This window comes from Haliotis cracherodii, unplaced genomic scaffold, assembly GCF_022045235.1.
Source record: "Haliotis cracherodii isolate W230 unplaced genomic scaffold, xgHalCrac1.p SCAF_12, whole genome shotgun sequence".
In the NCBI taxonomy this organism is placed as follows: domain Eukaryota; kingdom Metazoa; phylum Mollusca; class Gastropoda; order Lepetellida; family Haliotidae; genus Haliotis; species Haliotis cracherodii.
In genome coordinates, this window is record NW_027266267.1 from 27,639,322 (window position 1) to 27,660,043 (window position 20,722).

The 20,722-nt window shown below is 41.4% G+C and overlaps 1 protein-coding gene across 1 annotated transcript; it reads left to right on the forward strand.

The window, feature by feature from the left end:
• Window positions 1–455: 455 nt before the first annotated feature.
• On the forward strand, window positions 456–20,274 carry LOC139458318 (tripartite motif-containing protein 2-like). The gene is made up of 3 exons (XM_071239706.1): window positions 456–526; window positions 13,189–13,486; window positions 15,695–20,274. The coding sequence occupies exons 2-3, from the start codon at window positions 13,204–13,206 to the stop codon at window positions 17,182–17,184; spliced, it is 1,773 nt and encodes a 590-aa protein (XP_071095807.1). The 5' UTR covers window positions 456–526; window positions 13,189–13,203; the 3' UTR covers window positions 17,185–20,274.
• The last annotated feature ends 448 nt before the right edge of the window (window positions 20,275–20,722 follow it).

Genomic DNA, 20,722 nt, shown 5'->3' on the forward strand with positions numbered 1-20,722 from the left:
TTTGTTTCATAAACACATTTGATCATATTCTCCAAAGTAAACAAACATAATTAGTACTTATAAATATGTCATATAAATATTTAGAAGCACATTTCATCTCCTTGTGTAAAAGATTAATTACATGTTTAGTCTAAATCAAGTTTATTTGATGGGCAATGACCCTATAGGCGCTTCAAATATATTTTTCAATCTAAACATTTAATCAAAATTTAAATTTTCATATTTAAATTCTCCGTTGCATCTATTGTGTTATTTTCATTATTTAGCATGAAGTGTGGTTATTTTCATTCCCTATTACATACTTACAGCAATGTGAAGACCTGACTTTTTAATGACCCACTAACACGTCAATGAAGCTATAATTATACCCAGGGTATATAATTCCACAAGGACGGGGGCAGGGGTGTAGAGCCTCGCCACCTGCAGGGGTGTCCTGGATACCCAGTGATGTAGAACACATTTCAGTCAGTCAACACGGACATGGCTGTGTGACGGTACACTCAGTCTGGATTAATACCAAGGAATTGTGAGTATTTACGTATATATATACACTGTTTAGGACTGTATGACTGACCTTATCGTGATACTGGTTTACACGAATAGTTGTTAAAGTTCACATAGTTTGTTATGAAGGGCGCGTTTTGGTTTGTGGTAAACGTGTATGATTTCAATGGTATGTGAGCCTTTGTTTTCGAGTTGTTTGCTGTGGACATCGCCTAAAGGAGAATATTTGTATACAGTGGTGTTGTTTGCTGTGGACATCGCCTAAAGGAGGATATTTATATACAGTGGCGTTGATCAAGAGTTGGAGGATCAGAATGATTAATGTCGGAATATAACACTTTAATCGTTATACCAACAAATGGTGCGGTGGGGTGAAATGGGGTTTAACTTGGCGTCCAAGCTTATTTCACTTTTATAGGGACATCTAGCCCACTGAGATACCATGCAGCAGTTTAACATAAATACCCCACTCAGACACAGTATACTGACTCCGAGCCGACCAGTCCTTGTTTAAGCCCCTTAATGCCGAGCGCCAGGCAGGGTAACAACAAGTACAATCTTTTTACATCTTTTGGTATGATGCGGTGGAGCCTTTCGCTCCCCGGGAAGTGGCTCCAGCACTAGACCAAGGAAGCGGTCCAAAGTACTGAAACAATATCAATATCCGGATGATCTAAATTCAACAACGTTTTCTTTTCTTTTTTCTTTTTTTTTGGTCTTTTTTATGTCATGAATGAATCGACTTTTATTTATCATACTTCAAACAAGTTATATTACATACAAGGGCGTATGCCTAATACCTGAACTGTTAATACACTGAACTGTTATTTTGAGACAATATCCTGGTATTCGGGGTTTAGGTGTGAAGAAATGAGATTCAGAGTGAAATATTAGATGGTATTCGGGGTTCAGGTGTAAAGAAATGAGATTCAGAGTGTAATATTAGATGGTATTCGGGGTTCAGGTGTGTAGAAATGGGATTCAGAGTGAAATATTAGATGGCATTCGGGGTTCAGGTGTGAAGAAATGAGATTCAGAGTAAAATATTAGATGGTATTCCGGGTTTAGGGGAGAGGAAATGAGATTCAGAGTGAAATATTAGATGGCATTCGGGGTTCAGGTGTGAAGAAATGAGATTCAGAGTAAAATATTAGATGGTATTCCGGGTTTAGGGGAGAGGAAATGAGATTCAGAGTGAAATATTAGATTGTATTCCGGGTTTAGGTGTGAAGAAATGAGATTCAGAGTGAAATATTACATGGTATTCGGGGTTTAGGTGTGAAGAAATGAGATTCAGAGTAATATATTAGATGGTATACGGGATTCAGGTGTGAAGAAATGAGATTCAGAGTAAAATATTAGATGGTATTCGGGGTTCAGGGGAGAGGAAATGAGATTCAGAGTGAAATATTCGATCGTATTCGGGGTTCAGGTGTGAAAAAATGAGATTCAGAGTGAAATATTCGATGGTATTCGGGGTTCAGGGGCGAGGAAAAAAGATTCAGAGTAATATATTAGATGGTATTCGGGGTTCAGGTGTGAAGAAATGAGATTCAGAGTGAAATATTCGATGGTATTCGGGGTTCAGGTGTGAAGAAATGAGATTCAGAGTGAAATATTAGATGGTATTCGGGGTTCAGGTGTGAAGAAATGAGATTCAGAGTGAAATAGATGGTATTCGGGATTCAGGGCGAGGAAATGAGTAAACTATTAGATGGTATTCGGGGTTCAGGGGAGATGAAATGAGATTCAGAGTGAAATATTCGATGGTATTCGGGGTTCAGGGGGTGAGGAAATAAGATTCAGAGTGAAATATTAGATGTATTCTGGGTTCAGGGGTGAGGAAATGAGATTCAGAGTGAAATATTAGATGGTATTCGGGGTTCAGGTGTGAAGAAATGAGATTCAGAGTGAAATATTCGATGTTATTCTGGGTTCAGGGGAAGGAGAATTTCCATTGTCCCAAATGCCGTAGGAAAACCATTCAGATTGACACGGGTGGATATCCACCACCACATTTACTTTGAATCATAAACCCGGTATTAGTAAATAGTTCGTGATTGTCCTGCATTCGTGTATGATTCATCGTATCACGTCAGACAGCTCATATGTGTCGCAACATCTAACAGCATGCCATGACGTCATGGCTGTTGACTGAAATACCACGCGAGTCTGTACCGTGACGGTGAAACGCGTTGTTCTGTTGATACGGATCCTAAGTAACTCGGGGGTCTGAAGCGCCGTAATTCCCTGTGAAGAGTTGCGCCCCTTATTCGTGCCCGTATGCACTGGACGTCGTTTGGGATATTGTGATTGGACAGTCGCCATCTTTCCATCAGCCCATCCTTCATCTCGCCCATCGTTTCCGTTTCCCGCATCTGACGAGATTGTTCTGTAATACCAAGCGACGTCATACCATACACACAAACGTATTCAGTATAGAAATTGGCATTATGTTTAGCGAGGTTTAGGGTATTTGGAACACACGTTCTGAATCATTTGTATTTTGAAGTACATACATCTTTAGTAGGTCACACACACACACACAAACACACACACACACACACACACACACACACACACACACACACACACACACACACACACACACACACACACACAGTCAATCAGCCCCTTCAACTTATTCCACATAATAATGATTATTTGTACATCGAACTAGGAAGTAGCTTTCCACACCACTTCTTTGTTTCATCACTCAAACATACCCGGAATTCTTAACCCCACGGAAGTGAGGTGACCGGCCTGGCTAACCTAACCGTGGACAACATGACAAGCAGCAATCTGACGACCATCGACTGGAACGACATAAACATGTCTGTCCTAAAACAGGCCCACCAACATTAATCTCTGATTATATTATCAACACATATATTTCTCAATTAATGAAAGGAATAATCAGATATGTCATTCTGTTTAAATATCCCCTTGGCATATTCCGAGAATCAAATATTTATGTGTCTCATAGTAAGATAAAAATATCCCTGACCAAAGTGGAATAGTAGCTGGATCGTTGCTCACAATATCGATCACTGGATTGTCTGATTGTATCGGTTATTCACAGGCCGCCCTCGCATAGCTAGAGTAGTGCAGAGTTAAACAAAAAAAAACAATTATAAATTCAGCCGAGTGAGAGAACAATTTTAATGCCTGAGTCACTTACTTATATATTAACTTTATTCCAACTATATCATGTACGACTTCAAATAATCTACTTTGGACCAAACAAATCAATGATAGATAGCAGGAATAAAGTGCTTAGGAGTATTGTTTTCAAAATTTAGGTTTCTAGCTAGAGGTGAGGTGAAATGGGGTTTAACGTGGCGTCCACGATTATTGCACTCATATAAGCGACGTGCATGCACGTGTGTGTGTGTCTGCTTGAACTAGTCCGGACTGACGCCGATTTTAAAGTGCTAGCCCACTGAGATACCATGCCGCAGTTTAATATGAATACCCCACTCAGACACAGTAGACTGACTCCGAGCCGACCAGTCCTTGTTTTAGCCCCTCAACGCCGGGCGCCAGGCAGGGGAACAACACGTACCGTCTTTTGGTATAATGCGGGGATCGAACCCGGGCCTTCCGCTCTCTTGGCAGACGCTTTACCACTATACCCCGGAGAAGGTCGCTTCCATTTAGATGATTTCAAGAGAAGATATTACAGTGTGTGTTTCATATAAATGTATCTCTTGCATTGGGTGTAACCTCGTGACGTAGATTGGGATCTTTGCCCTGCCAAATCAGAGAGCCTGTAAGTCATAAAGCTGATGGATATATATAGGCATAATGTTTCATAGTATCAGTGTTTTATCCATTAAGTAATATTATGTTTGTTTGTTGTTTAACGCCACAGTCAGTAATATTCCAGCTATATGACGGCAGTCTGTAAATAATCGAGTCTGGTCCAAACAATCCAGTGATTGACATCAGGAGCATCGATCCACGCAATTGGGATACGATGACATGCAACATCGACTACCAGATCCCGTTAGTCGCCTCTTACAACAAGCATAGTCGCCATTCACGGCAAGCATGGGCTGCTGAAGACCTATTCTACCTTATACCTTATAATATTTGGTATCTGTGTACGGTGAGAGACGGCAATAAGTGATCCCTTTTGTATTTTGTGACAATAAAATATGTTTTAAGAAACAACTTTCTGATAAATTCTGAATTTCGTCCTCAACAACATCATTGTCGAATGTGATGGACTCGGGGTGTTACACAGCACAATATCATCCAACGTTTTCCCTTTTTTAAACTGTTAATGGTTTCTAGGTCCGTTTCTTCCCCTTTCTTCTCACACACACATCCGAGTTACCTCATTGTTTGGAGGAACGGAGTCATGTGACCTTATGTACCCCCAAACATACTTCTCACAATGTCGTGAGAACGTTTGAATGAAGTCACGCCCAAGAATAGAAATTTACGCATGAAATCCGATTAATGTCAAAGGTCGTCATTGTGGCAACCGTTACGCCCCGCTGGTGCATGAGATTTACACACCCGTGCTGACTGTTTCTGATGTAGATACATCAACAAAGCCACAACACATATATATTGTTGGCATGCATAATTCATGTCGATATACAAAACAGGTTATTATTCAGTCATAATAGAGAAAAGTCATTGATTGCCATGAATGCATCACAGCCGCGATATGTTGCATATCGGGTGTTACAAAGCGACGGGCCTCCATTGTGACCCCGGGGAACAATATGTGCTTCTCACACAAGCAGGGGTGCAAACCCAAGGCTGAGCCTTCTTGATGCCTCTGGGAAAATTGGCATAAAACACTAGTAACTTTCCAAAATAATTTTAACACCAGAATATATACTCCTGGCAAAAAGGCATGGTATACACCCACGTTTGAGGGTGGGAAACAATGAAACGCGAGACATGGTTATTCGATGGTGATTTATTTGATACGGGTATCATAATTGTGTTTTGGACCTTACATTTTCAGTGTTTCGGTAAATGTTTTCAGTCTGGTAACGCTTTGATAATTATGTTCATAATTTGTTGGTCAAATCCAATTTCAAGTGTAAATATTGTTTACCTGGTAGTTTATATGGTGATGATTGATTGAGTGAGTGAATATGGTTTAACGCCACTTTTAGCAATATTTTAGCAACATCACCGCGGGGGACACCAGAAATAGGCTTCACACATTGTACCCATGTCGGGAATCGAACCCGTAATGAGTGAATGCTTTAACCACTTGACTGCCCCACCGCCCAAGTTATATGATGAGGAAAATCGATAATGTCGTGTATGAGTTTTTATCGCCGATGATACCTTCCCATCATAAGCTGAAACAATAATTGACTATAAATTAATTATCAATTGTGTGACAGTGACTATGAAGGGATCTGTCTATTTTAAAGACAAACTTGTATGTCGGCATGCCCCCACGGCGTTGATCTTCATATTACCCTTTCGTATAAGTGTGTAAATGGAACAGAGCCATCTTATCTCAACCGCCTTGACCATGTGTACCAGCCATCTTGGAACTTGCCATTATTCACACATGGAAACTTACATCTTTCGGTGCCCAATCTTTTAAAGTAACTGCTGCAAAGAAATGGAATGATCCTCCAATTGCCCTCAGAACAGACCCATCACTTCATATTTTCAAGTCAAGACTTAAAACGTGTTTAAAAACTCAGCCATTTGATGTTAGTGCACACATATATGTGTGTTGTCAGCGCTTTGAGTCTGCTCTCTTGCTTGGTACGAGTTGTTGTAAGATCTTTTATTATTATTTTATTATTATTTCATAGTATTGTTTGCATGACTATGGTGATGGATGCGGCATAAAACAACATCACCATGCACACAGCCGCGTTACACATTGTGAACATCAGATCCTCTTTCGTCGACTTCTAGTACAAATCATGACGTGGGTTCGAATCCCAGGTTCACCTTGTTATGGTTCTTGGTTAGTCAGTACCATGACTGTGATCGTGGGTTTCGCCCAAGTGGAACACGTCTAAGACCTGCATCACTCCCACATCAAACTTGATATAGCTGGAAAACTGTTCAAATAGACATCAAAACATAATCAACCACTTGATATAAGAAAGTAAAGGCGGAAGAAGGGTTGTTTTAAATGTCCTGCATGCATAACTGTATATAATTAAAATATTTTCAAAAATAATCAGTCGCCATAATCTATACATAATCTGTATTATATAATGTCTTGCAATATATTTTATCACCGCAACTCACCGAAACGTTCCTATGACAAGGTGATTTTGAAAGTTTAAAGTGACAACTGCCCTTTATGTAGCACGTAAATGCAAAACACAAATATCTTGACAAAGACGAAACTAAGTTATTAATTACAAAATACTAAGATATTGACGAAATCTTTTAGACAATGGTAATCAATCAAGTTAGATAAGGGAAATACCATTTCAAACAAACATTTTTTTCCAGAAAATGAAAAACAAATAATTTAGATTCAAGTTTTACAAACACATTATTATCTGTACACGCAGGATATCTTGGGAAATAGCTCGAGGAAAAATCCAAAGAAATTTAAATGCAAGATGGAGCAGTCGATTAAAATTAAATCAATAAGAAGAAGAAATAATTATGTATGGCCAAATTTATCCTTCAGTGAGTTGAACAGTTATGTAAATATATTAAATACACACAATGATAGTGCGTCTGGTGACGGCTGAAGTGCAAGGCATTCAACTCAACACCACAGCTGAAATATGAGATCTTCTTTATCAAGTGAATAAAACTCGCTCCATGGTCACGATTTGTCCAGTGTCAATAGTGTTGATTTCAGAACAAGACACCCCGTACTATCGGAGACGACACAGTACTGTGTCAATAATACTTAGCCTCGTTTTGACCCCTGTGAAGTCACGTGAGTCACCCGCACCTTTCATCTGTTATTGTCACGCGTCACGAAGTTGTCAATTCCGTTGTGCATTTTTTTGTTGATCTCATCACGATTTTATATCGGGTAGGTCATGGTGACTGGAATATGTGTTGGGTCTGAAAGTTGAGGTATTGCCCAACACTCTCACGATACTGATTGTGAGACTATTTAAAGCCGTTTTTAAGGGGCTTGTTTTTTAAGGGGCTTTTTAAGAGAGGGACTGTTTAAACATAAATCGAATTCTATCTTGGATCGAACGCTGGTCATGCTTTTAGTCATGATCGCCAAGTTCAGATTCGAATATGTATAGACCGCAGTGATACAGCTCGTATATTGGGAAAACATTCTCGTCAAAACTTTTGAGGTAATTCTTCAAAACTGTCTTTTATTGCTTATCCTATTACATACTATGAAACTTCGTTAATCTGGACAGTACCGCATCCAGTCAAATTGTTCGGATAAACGAATTTCCCGATTATCGAATCATTGGTTATTACTTATGCTCTTTTACTATACATAAACCTCCCCAAACAATGATTGTTCGGAAGACGAGGTTTCCGGTTTAATGAGGTGCAGGATCATGAGGTTACAAAGTTACAGATAGTTACACCTGTAAATGCATTTGCTATGTTGAAAAGGCTTTAAGTGAAATAGGTTTAAGATATGTCTGGTTAAATCTTTTACCCGATCTTCCATCAGTCGTTAAAGGCGCCGCGATTCGCTGTGCAGAGTTGCGTCCCTCGGGTTCACCAGAAACCCATGATTGTGGATTCGAATCCCGGTTCACACCGATTATGTTCTTAGGTTTGTCAGCACCATACCCGTGCTCGTGGGTTTCACCGAAGTGGTAAACGTCTGAGACTTGCATCACTTCGGGCTTTCCTCCCACATTAAGCTGACACGCCTTGATATGACTGGAATACTGTTAAAAGCGGGGTTAAACACCATTCACTCACTCACTGTCATTCGTGGGATTGTCAATATCTGGCTGTGCTCTGAGGCAGATAGAGGTGAAACGGAGTTAAAAGTCGCGTTCACGATTATTGCACTTACACATGGCGATGTATATGAACGTGTAGGGGTGGGGGTGGGGGTGGTGGATGGGGGTGGTCTACCACTCCGGACTAGTGCCGGTTACATAGTGCTAGCCCACTGAGATACCATGTTGCAGTTTAACATGAATACCCAGTTTAACACTCAGACACAGTATACTGACTCCGAGCCGACCAGTCCTTGTTTTAGCCCCTTGATGCCGAGCGTCAGGCAGAGACCAGCTTTAACATGTTTTGTTTTGACGCGACCGGGGATCGAACCGCCCGTCCACTCTCTCGGTCGACACTCTAACCACTAGACCACTTAGGCGGTCTCTGCAAAGGCAGATATATCACATTATCATGACCTTACTGTATCTGGTTAAAGAGGAACAGTTTCGAGAACAACAGGGCCGGGCCTAGCTGATATTCCAACAACGTACTTTCGTCCTCTATAACACACGTAGCTACGAGAGTCGCAGCGCTAGGGCGATTTTGTACAGTCCTACCACGAGTGTAGATACTAGGCCCCGTTCGATAAAGCGATCGTAGCACTATGTCTGTCTTAGGTTTATGTTAAAGGTATGGGAGTTACGGTCGTCTTAGCGCTACGAACGCTTTGTTGAACGAACATGGCCCTCAGAAACAGCCTGTAGCGCATTCAGAGGCAATTCTTCATCAGGCCAAGTCGGACTAGCTTTAGCAGTCTCAACTCGGTTATTACTTGATGGACGACTGTCTGAATCCTTCTGTTAACGTTACGGGCTGAATGGAGTCCGAATAACGCCACACTCAAGCGACTAATATACATAATCAAAAAGACATTCGAACCCATGATTCGTAAATCCCGAAATCTGTTAATCCCGACGTTTTCACTTTGATTAATCCGTCCGGATTAAAAGGTATCCATGTACACCGCCGGACAAGAAAAGTATACACCCATGTTTGATGATGGCTAAGTATTACACAAACAAGAAGTGGTCATGCTATGGTGAAATATTTGATACGGGTGTCAGAGTTGTGTTTTGGACCTTACGTTTGCAGTGTTAGGACTAGACAAACACTATTATTATCATTATTGTTGTTGTTGTTGTAATTGCATTTTAACAACTTCTACTACGTCTGCAACTACCATTTCAATAATTTCAACTACAACAATCAATCCCGGTACTATACTACCTTTTGTCCAGGCAATACTACTAATATACCACTTGTCTGCAAATAACAGACCATATATTTACCAATTAAAAAGACACACTATCTACCAGTAATAAACACACCTATCTACCTATAATAAACACACCTATCTACCTGTAATAAACACACCTATCTACCTATAATAAACACACCTATCTACCTGTAATAAACACACCTATCTACCAGTAATAAACACACCTGTCTACCAGTAATAAACACACCTATCTACCTATAATAAACACACCTATCTACCAGTAATAAACACCACTATCTACCAGTAATAAACACACCTATCTACCTATAATAAACACACCTATCTACCTATAATAAACACACATATCTACCAGTAATAAACACACCTATCTACCTATAATAAACACACCTATCTACCAGTAATAAACACACCTATCTACCTATAATAAACACACCTATCTACCTATAATAAACACACCTATCTACCTAAAATAAACACACCTATCTACCAGTAATAAACACACCTATCTACCTATAATAAACACACCTATCTACCTATAATAAACACACCTATCTACCTAAAATAAACACACCTATCTACCAGTAATAAACACACCTATCTACCAGTAATAAACACACCTATCTACCAGTAATAAACACACCTATCTACCTATAATAAACACACCTATCTACCTATAATAAACACACCTATCTACCTAAAGTAAACACACCTATCTACCAGTAATAAACCCGCCTATCTACCTTTAATAAACACACCTATCTACCAGTAATAAACACACCTGTCTACCTATAATAAACACACCTATCTAGCAGTAATAAACACGCCTATCTACCAGTAATAAACACACCTATCTACCAGTAATAAACACACCTATCTACCAGTAATAAACACACCTATCTACCTGTAATAAACACACCTATCTACCAGTAATAAACACAACTATCTACCAGTAATAAACACACCTATCTACCTATAATAAACCCACCTATCTACCAGTAATAAACCCACCTATCTACCTATAATAAACACACATATCTACCTATAATAAACACACCTATCTACCAGTAATAAACACACCTATCTACCAGTAATAAACACACCTATCTACCAGTAATAAACACACCTATCTACCTGTATAAATTCCAATACCGGTGATAAAATATAAGCCATAACCAGTATAATACCTGTATAAAACATCTCATCATCTAATTAACAGCCACAACACCTGTTATTTTCAGTCGAACCCCGTTATCTCGAACCTATCGGGGCCGTGTTCTAACTTCGCTATATCCGGACATTCGAGATAACGAGGCATGACCATCCAAGCGGATATATTAACAGTTTTATAGATACGTACAATACGATTGCATACACAAGGAATTAAGAGCCCAGAATGTTTATGCGATGGCAAATTAAAAATGTATTTCGTCGGCAATAATCAGTAACAATTGTGACATTGACATGTACATTATCAGGCAAGCAGCATTCACTTTTGAGCACGTCTATTTGATGAAAAAGCAAAGTGCCGCTGTCGCTTCAAGGTTGGAAATTCATAGCTTGGATTTTGCGCCATGGGGCTTTGATTGCTTAAATTCGACATTGGTTAGACTTTGAGAGTCGTCATGTTTTTACTCATGTCTACTCATGATGTTTTATTGGTGAATACTGATTAACATGACAATTGGATAAAAAGATACATACTAGTAATTGAGCATGGTTTACATCGGACTGGACTTTCACAGCCATGTCAGACGTGTGGGCAAATGTCAACTTCAAGATAAAAGTATAATGATAAAACAAATCGTGTTTTGATATCACCACTGTTTTATTCATGTCGTGAATAGTTAAAAAGCATACATTTCACGATAACAACATGAAGTGATAAAATCAGACATGGGAGTAAAAAATAGCGTTTTGCTGTTAAGCATTAATACGTTCATAGAATTATATGCATTAAAGACTTCATACTTAGTTTATCTCTCTCTCTCTCTCACTCACACTCTCTCTTTCTCACACAATCTTTCTCTCTCTCTCTCTCTCTCTCTCTCTCTCACACACACACACACGCGCGCGCGCGCGCGCGCTCTCTCACACTCTTTCTCTCTCTCGCTCTCTTTCTCTCTCTCTATGTATATAATATATATTATATATATATGCATGCGTGCGTGTGTGCTTGCGTTCGTGCGTGCGGGCGTGCGTGCGTTCGTGCGTGATTGTGCTTTCTTCCCTGAGGACTTTCCCGTGCCCCAACAGGAGAAGGTCACAATTTGCATGTCTTTGGGAACACTTTTGAGTATGGGCGTGTGAATTGTTCATGTTAGTTGCTCTTTGCGATATGGCTGAAATATTGCCGATATGACGGAGGTCATGACGAGAAGGTCACAATTTGCATTTCTTTAGGCTGTCGTGTATGGGGACACTTTTGAGCAGGGGCGTGTGAATGGTTCATATTAGTTGACATCATTTCAGTAAATAGCAGAACTATGTTATATAACCATTCACTGAACTATGTGCCGAACACAGGGTCGCATGTTCACCGACACCAGACAAAGCGTTCCTTTGTCAGGGTATACACACCCTGTGGGATGAATAGGTCGCCGTGTGTAGACAGTGTCGGTTGTCTGTGCCATCAGAGGGGGAGGAGGGGAGAGGCCCGCTCACGAAGTGAATAATTAAAAATACGTGTATGTGCCATTTCCAACCTTATAACTAGACCCTTCTTGATCTTTGAGGACAAAAATATTTCCCCGAGTAATCTACACAACCCGTCTGTCACGACTGATTTCGTACGAGCATTAACTGCATTTGTGACCATATTACTTACTATACACTGTCGCGACAGGCATGCGGGGAATAGCCTAGTGGTTAAACGTATGTCCTGGTTCGATTCCCGACATGGGTACAATGCGTAAAACCCATTTCTGGTGCCCCCGCCGTGATATTGCTGGGATATTGCTAAAAGCGGCATAAACCCCAACTCACTCACTCACTCACAGGCATATGGTTTTCATTAATGTTTCAGGCGAGTGACTGTGTTGACTGTTGTTAGCTTTATTTTGTTTGTTTGTTTGTTGTTTAACGCCGCACTCAGCAATATTCCAGCTATGACGGAGATCTGTAAGTAATCGAGTGATTGATATCATGAGCATTGATCTACGCAGTTGGGATACGATGACATGCATCAACCAAGTCAGCGCCTCTTACGACATCATAATCGCCTTTTACGAAGCTTGGGTTGCTGAAGACCTACTGTTAGCAATACTGTTAAACGATCATGGCGGGGGAAACAGTGGCAAAAGGCGCCGCAAAACACACTGTGCAGAGTCCCCTTACCCGTCCCCTTACCCATGCCAGGATCCACTGATTTTGGGTACGAACATTAGATTCGACTCACCTATTATTGCTGATCTGGTCTGGGTTTCACCATAAACTTTGATTTTTTTAAAATAGTTTGTCTCATGCCTTAACCACGGGCGTCAATTCCAAGCAGGAGTTTATTCAGGAGTTAACGTCATAATTTACAACAGCAATTTCCTTTCCAGACAATCAGCATCAGGATGGCGACGGCCCACAGGATCCGGGACAAGCACCTGACGTGCAGCATATGTTTCGAGCTGTACACGCGCCCCAAGACACTGCCGTGCATGCACTCGTTCTGTGAGCACTGCTTAGAGAACCACATCCAGGCTAAACGGGATGACAAAGGCTTCGGTTGCCCCATGTGCAACACGCATACACTAATGCAGGATGCTGCTGCCCCGCCGGACAAATGGGCGTCCCAGTTTAGGACGGACTTCAAGCTGACCGGCATGCTGGAGGAGATATTTCAAATTGAGCAAGGTGTGTAGTAATATGGCCGTCTTCATGCATAACGACCGCCTCCGTGGTCTAGTGGTACAGGGTCCGCCCGGAGAGCGGAAGGTCCGGGATTCGATCCCCGGCCGCGTCATACTAAAAGACCTTAAAAGATGGTACTTGTTGTTACCCTGTCTGGCGCTCGGCATTAAGGGGCTAAAACAAGGACTGGTCGGCTCAGAGTCAGTATACTGTGTCTGAGTGGGGTATTCATGTTAAACTGCGGCATGGTATCTCAGTGGGCTAGATGTCCCTATAAAAGTGAAATAAGCTTGGACGCCAAGTTAAACCCCATTTCACCCCACCGCACCATTTGTTGCGGCATGGTATCTCAGTGAGCTAGCACTATAAATCGGCATCAGTCCGGACTAGTACAAGCAGACAAACAAACATAGCATGTAAATGCACGTCGCTATATAAGTGCAATAATCGTGGACGCGACGTTAAACCCAATTTCACCCATCACCTCACCTTCATGCATAACCTTTTTCGTGGACCTATGACCGTGGGTTCGAATCCCAGATACACCCTGATTATGTTTATGGTTTGTCAACGATTCACCCATGCTTTATTCTCATGGGTTCGAACCCCGGTTCGCCCATGTGATGCACCATAAACATCCTCAATCATTTCACCAAAGTGGTAAACGTCTAAGCCCTACATCACACCTGGCCGACAATGTCATGTAACCTTTAAATAAGGTCCAACCCATCGTTAATCCTCACTCACACATACCGTTGATTGTCGTTCATGCTTTCAGTCACTGGCTTTACTTGTCAAGACTTGGTTATTTACAGGCCGCCGTGATACAGCTATATATGCTGTTAAACAACATCCACTCACTCTGGCGCAATCGAAGAGCAAATAATATTTCTAGAAGGGTCAGTGCTCTTAAAAACCTGCTCCGGATTGCTGAAAACAAATTTGCTTTAACTGTAATTGTGATTCAAATATTAAATTAGACAGATAGGGGTCTTGATATATTCTTTCAACAGAAACAATACACGCACTTTCGTATTAGGTAAACGCATTACCGGGGGAAAATACATGTTCAATACCCAAAAAATCGAATGGTGACGTATATTCTTATTTAAATTGTTATTTCAACAGCGGCAATACACGCACTTTCTTATTAGGTAAACACATTACCGAAAGAAAATACATATTCATTACCAACACAATTGGATGATGACGTAAAGATTTATTGGTTGATTTCGTATTATCAAACTGAAAAGGTTTGAATGAAAACATAAAATACGTGAAAGAATAACCGTGAAGTACTCTGCTTTCAATGAAGACTAGGCTACCACAACAAACATTGAGTAAAACAATATCGTTCATACTATAAAAACAAAACTGTAAAAGAAACATCGATTGTTCACTACGACTATACTAATGTCTTCAAGACAGAGACTGACATACCAGATGCTCTTAACATGCCCAGGGTTCTAGCTTCGCGTATCAAATGAATATTGAAAAAGACACCATGCGTATATTAAGCCCTATGTATACTCAAACTTGTAATAGCTGTATTTCGTATGATAATATGATTTTCAGAATCAGAACACTCAAAACCTTATTTCAGGATTGAACGTGTACTGGTGCTTTTATCTGCTGAAGAGTAGTGAGTTCATTTTTTTTTAATTTGGATTAGGAGAAATGTCTTGTTTTTATTCACCATGACAGAGATGCAGCAGTGTGAGAAGGGAGATAATTTGTGGTGAGACTTTCTCTTTGACCCAATTTAGTCTGTCTCACAGTCCCCGAACCGTATTATTTTCCCTTCCGCGCATCCCTAATGTAATGTTATAGCCCTAAATGAAGCAAGTGAAGATTTTCCATACGTGCAGATTCAGAAACTCCAATCTCACATCAGCTCTTTAGTAAAATAATCTTAGGGATTCGAACTCATGATCACATGTTCCTTGCACATCTAAGGGACGTAAGTCTGAACGGCGAATTGGGGCGCCTTGGACGACTGGATCATCCATGGCTGGACACGAATGTCATAGTCTGGTGACGACAGAATAATGCATGTCACCGTATGAACAGGTATTGTGACTTGATCATCCAATAGAAGCTGATTTAACAAGTCTTTTTATTATTGATGAATGCACATCACAGTTTTCATGTTGACATATGCCAATATATTTTGTGACTAATATTAACTGGTTCGTGTGTGATGGGTTACAGAGAGGAGCGTGGTGAAGGATGTCAAAAAACTGAACAAGTTGGTGGAGGACCTGCGATCTAGCGAGAACATCCTTCAGGACAAGATCGAGTTGGACAAGCTGGCTCTGTCCAGGATCAGCGTGGACCAGGACGAAATCTCGCATCAAATCTCGGACGTCTTCTCTACCATCAGGCTGAAGATTCAGAGAAAGGAAGAGGCACTGAAACAACGCCTGAATCAGCTCTGTGTTCAACGAAAGGACACTGTGTCGCGCAGCTGGCTCAGCAAGCAGAAGCTGATTGATCAGATCAACTCCCAGATAGAGGTGGGCGAGAGATTGACCTCTATAGCGGTCAAGGACACTTCTGAGGGCGAGGTGGAGAAATTCCATGAAGCGCAAGCCCAGTTTAAGAAAGCAGTGACTAGTGCCACCAGTGTCAAACTCGCTACGATAGAACTCAATCTGAAGCAGGAGAGTATCACAAAATTCGATTCACTGGTGTTTTGTGATATTGAAACTGGCGTGTCTTCTTCCAATGCGGACAAAGAGAATATTGATGTTGCTCCCGACACACCGAAGCCCAGTGAGGTTAAAGGGGCCAAAGCGGTCAAGGAGATCAAATCGGTTAAAACGGTGAAAGCACCCCAGCCACCACAAAAGCCTGTCCAGACTATCTTACCCCAAACATCCACATCGGGGGGATTAGAGCGTCCTCAACTGGTCGCCATTTTGACCCCCACGAAGGACGACTGTGACAAAGAACCTGAATACCAAGACGTCGTTGTTCTTCGTGAATCTAAGGTTCAAATCGTTGTAGTTAGTGACAACAACAACAAACGAGTTGTAGTTCTTTACGTTCAGCAGGGAGGTAAGACCCAAAAGTCAATCAAATTAGACGGAAACCCGACACGACTGTGCAAACTAGACTCAACAAAAGTCGGAGTCAGCTGTAGCGACCCGTACCAGGTGATGGTACTGACTGTATTCCCAGAACTGAAGCAGGTCGCGACAATCAAGACAACCATCAACAATCTCGGGATCGCCGCCCTCAACCCAAACACTCTGGCAATATCCAACAAAAACAAGATCAGTGTCGTCACAACCACGGGGTCCATCTTGAAGGAGTTTAAGACCAAGGTTGACAGCTCCTTCTACTCCATGAGCTGGTACATGGCGACGACGCCGACGGGGAGTATCATCGTGTCAGACCGTTACGGGGAGGTGATCTCGTGCGTCACCCCCACAGGGCAGACGTTGTGGCAGTGGAAGACGCCGGCAGGGACCCCGCCGTCGGGGGTGGCGTGTGACAAACAGGGCCGGATCTACGTGGTTCTATCGGGAATCAAGGAGGTTTACAGACTGAGTCAAACAGGGCAATTTTTGGGTGTTGTTCTCAACAGTGACGATGACTTGGTGCTTCCGTCTGCTATGGATATTGACCAGTTTGGCCAGTGGTACATGTTAAAGAAGTCCCGCCAGATCCAAATCTTTAAACCACTTGTAAACTGATGTGTTTTGCCTATTGTTGTGTAAGGACATAAGAACTGGGTTAAGGTTAGGCGTATACGGTGCCACGTTTTTCCAAAGCCACCATAGCCCCACTACAACTGTCAGCTTACGCTAGAATACAGCTGTACCTCAGTGTTCGCTGTGTTTAATTGCGCCCAGGTGTCAAGTCACCAATTTCACAAAGCGAAATTTCTCAGAGCCAAGACGTATCTAGCCACCCATTGTAACCTGGACGAAAGACAGTCGTAGCGGAAAGATCGCTGTGTGGAATCACGTTTTGTTAATTGGCTTCCAGAAACGTGGTGTTTGATTGAGTTTCAGCCGTGTGTATTGTTTTTGTTGCATGTTAGTTCCGGCAACATCAGCTCGAACAATGTTGACGTCTCAACAACGACCGATGAAATTACATGGGGGAACAGACACGAGGCAAGGATGTGATAACGTGCAGATAACCAGAGATACGTGATCAGTGTAGTGATCACGTCACATACTAGCATTACACAAAGTGACGTGGTTTGTTCATGTGACACAGTACATAAACTGCCGGGCAGTAGAAAGTATACAGTGTATAATACACTTGAAAATTGGATTTGACCAAAACGTTTCAAACGTTGTCAATGCGTTACCAGGCTGAAAACAGTCGCTGAAAAACCACAAAGGTCCAAACGACATATATGATACTCGTATGTAATACAAAACGATCGAATTACCATGTCTCGTTTGTTTAATTTTACCCACCATCGAAAAATATACGCAACTCCTGATGAGTATCTCAGACATGTTATCTTTGATTATAAAAACGAAATGCATTTTCCCGCACAAATTTACAACATTTAAACACATGGAAGAGGTCATGTGGTTGCAGATGTATTTCTTACCCTCCTCTTTTTTTAACCAATTTATTTTTACACAAATATTACCCAGACACAGATTACTTTTGACAAACTTGTTAAACACACATTGCCAATCTAACAGCAGTTGTTTCAGTTTCAACATAAAATACAACGTTCTATTGTCCCTCAGTTTCTGAGTTATTTTCTCCATCGGTAGACGTACGGTGAAGAAGAAATGCGGATCCTGCTAACAGCAGCTGGATAAACGTGTTCTGAAGCTTAAGGCTGCGAAGAATCTTGGTTGGTGAGGAGTACCCACTGAAGTGCAGCATGTGTGGCAATTATTTGTAACAGGCAATTTATATTCAGAGAACTATACTACTCAAAAAAAGTAACAGAACACCCGATACTTTCCCTATGACTATAGCTGAATTGAGGTGAAATTGGGTTTAACGTCGCGTCCAAGATTATTGCACTTACATCGCGACGTGCATTCACGGGTGTTTGTGTGTGGCTGCTTGTACTAGTCCGGACTGATGCCGATTTATAGTTCTAGCTCACTGACATACCATGCCGCAGTTTAACATGAATACCCCACTCAGACACAGTATACTGACTCTGAGCCGACCAGTCCTTGTTTTAGCCCCTTAATGCCGAGCGCCAGACAGGGTAAAAACAAGTACCATATTTAAACGTCTTTTGGTATGACGCGGAACCCCGGACCTTCCGCTCTCCAGGCGGACGCACTACCACTAGACCACGGAGGCGGTCCCATTTGACTATAAGTCAACCGTCACGCCTGGTGGGTATTGCAACACACAGCCATCCAAGTATGGGTGTTCTTTTAGTTGATTTTAGTGGTGTATATTGAACTGAAGCAATATTTAGATGGTTTGTACAAAGACAGAAACCAATAAGACGTCTGAATTCTGATGTGGCCATATCTAGAAAGGGATGTGTTAATGTCTGATGTCGGATTTCCTTCATTGTATTTTGACTATTGTTAAGCAGACTCCGGATAATTAGTAAACCTACCTGCTTTGGATCCCGGCAGGAATATTCTGCCATCAGTTTGCTTCTGGAAACGATCGTGTAAGGGTTGGTAAGGTAGCCCAGTGATTAAAGCGTTCGCTCGTCACGTCGAAGACCCGGGGTTCAACTCCCTACAGGCGTACGGTGCGTGATATTGCTTGAATATTGCTAATACCTGCGTCAATCCTCACTCGTTCCTTAGATCCTTTAATCAGTACGAGGGAACTGAATTGTGTTTAACGCTGCGTTGAACAGTCTTACAGTTATATCACTGCGTGTTTGCTTAAGCTAGCAAGTAATCCCGAAATGATGCAGGTCTTAGACATTTACCACTTCCGTGCTGAGAAACCATGGGTCACTATCATCTAATTTGTAGGCGGAGTTTATTGCACCTCACTGTCGGCAATCTATCATGAAATACACTTCGGCCTGTAAACCTGTGGTTGATAGCATGAGCAGAGAGATGTGGAGTTACATAATCAGCATTGGCGACAAACGCGGCGAGTTAAGGTGAAATGGGGCTAAACGCTCGAGTATTGCATTAAATAACGACATGTACCTGCACGTGCGTGTGTTGCTGCTTGTACCAGTCTGGTACTTCCGTCGGTTATAAAATATAGCCTCAGACCGCTGAGATACCATCTCGCAGTTTACCGTGGATTCCACGGTCTTATCCCCGTCCACCAGGCAGGGTAACAAGTACCCACTTCCAGCGTCTTTTTGAATAACGAGATAAGGGGGTCGAACCACGCAGCTTCGCAACACCCATGCACGCATTGGGAGTAGTCAGTGAGAATATGTTCAGGGTTTTTACCCCACCTCAAACATTCCCTAAAGGCTGCCTTGATACAGTGGCTCTTGGCCGGGTCGCTCTAACGCTTAAATCGATGTTATAAATTATTTTTGAATGTATATATGTGAAGTAGATATAACACAAATTATAATCACGTGATTTGTATTTCATTTTATACGATGTGAATTTAATGTCAAACAGCATGAATAAACACATATATTTTTTCAACACCGTTTTGCTTTTTCCGTCCAGTGGAATCTGTGTCGATGGATACCCGAGACTTGTTATTCCCTAACTGTTTGATCTGAATTCTAGAAGTTGGTCGGTAAATGAGAAAACACAACTTTATTGACAACAGCTAAGGTATTTTTAATCCTTTTATACCAGACTTGATTACCTGTGCGCCATTCGTTATTCCGGTTATACATCTGGCGTCATCCAACTCTCTGTGTGCTATTTGTTATCTATGAAATGTAATGCATATAACCTCCCAAAGCTTGGTTGTAGTCACTACAGCTTGAATCTACATCGAACCGTCGCTACATGCAATAAACCAGAAGTTGTTATCCATTATTGTTGTTGTTGTTGTTGTTGTTATTATTATACATTAATATATCCAAGTACTACTGTAGTACAGTAAAATATGCTTATAAGGAAATGACGGATATTACGAACTCATTGTTTGGTCCCGGCCATTTGCTGTATAGATGTTGTATATATGCTTATAACGAACTACGGTTATAATGAACTAAAATTAGTGGTCCATTTGAGTTCGTGATAACCCTATTTCACTGTATCTGTTCAAATGCGGTTTTATATGTTCCCCAACCAGTTGACCCTTTTGTATTCCAGTTATCTTTGTCAACTCCATCGGGAGTAT

Bases quoted from the DNA above. Each gene is read 5' to 3' on its own strand.
- LOC139458318 (XM_071239706.1), top strand. From the start codon at position 13,204: ATGGCGACGGCCCACAGGATCCGGGACAAGCACCTGACGTGCAGCATA. The intron at 13,487-15,694 runs GTGTGTAGTAAT...GATGGGTTACAG, and splicing joins GATATTTCAAATTGAGCAAG to AGAGGAGCGTGGTGAAGGAT.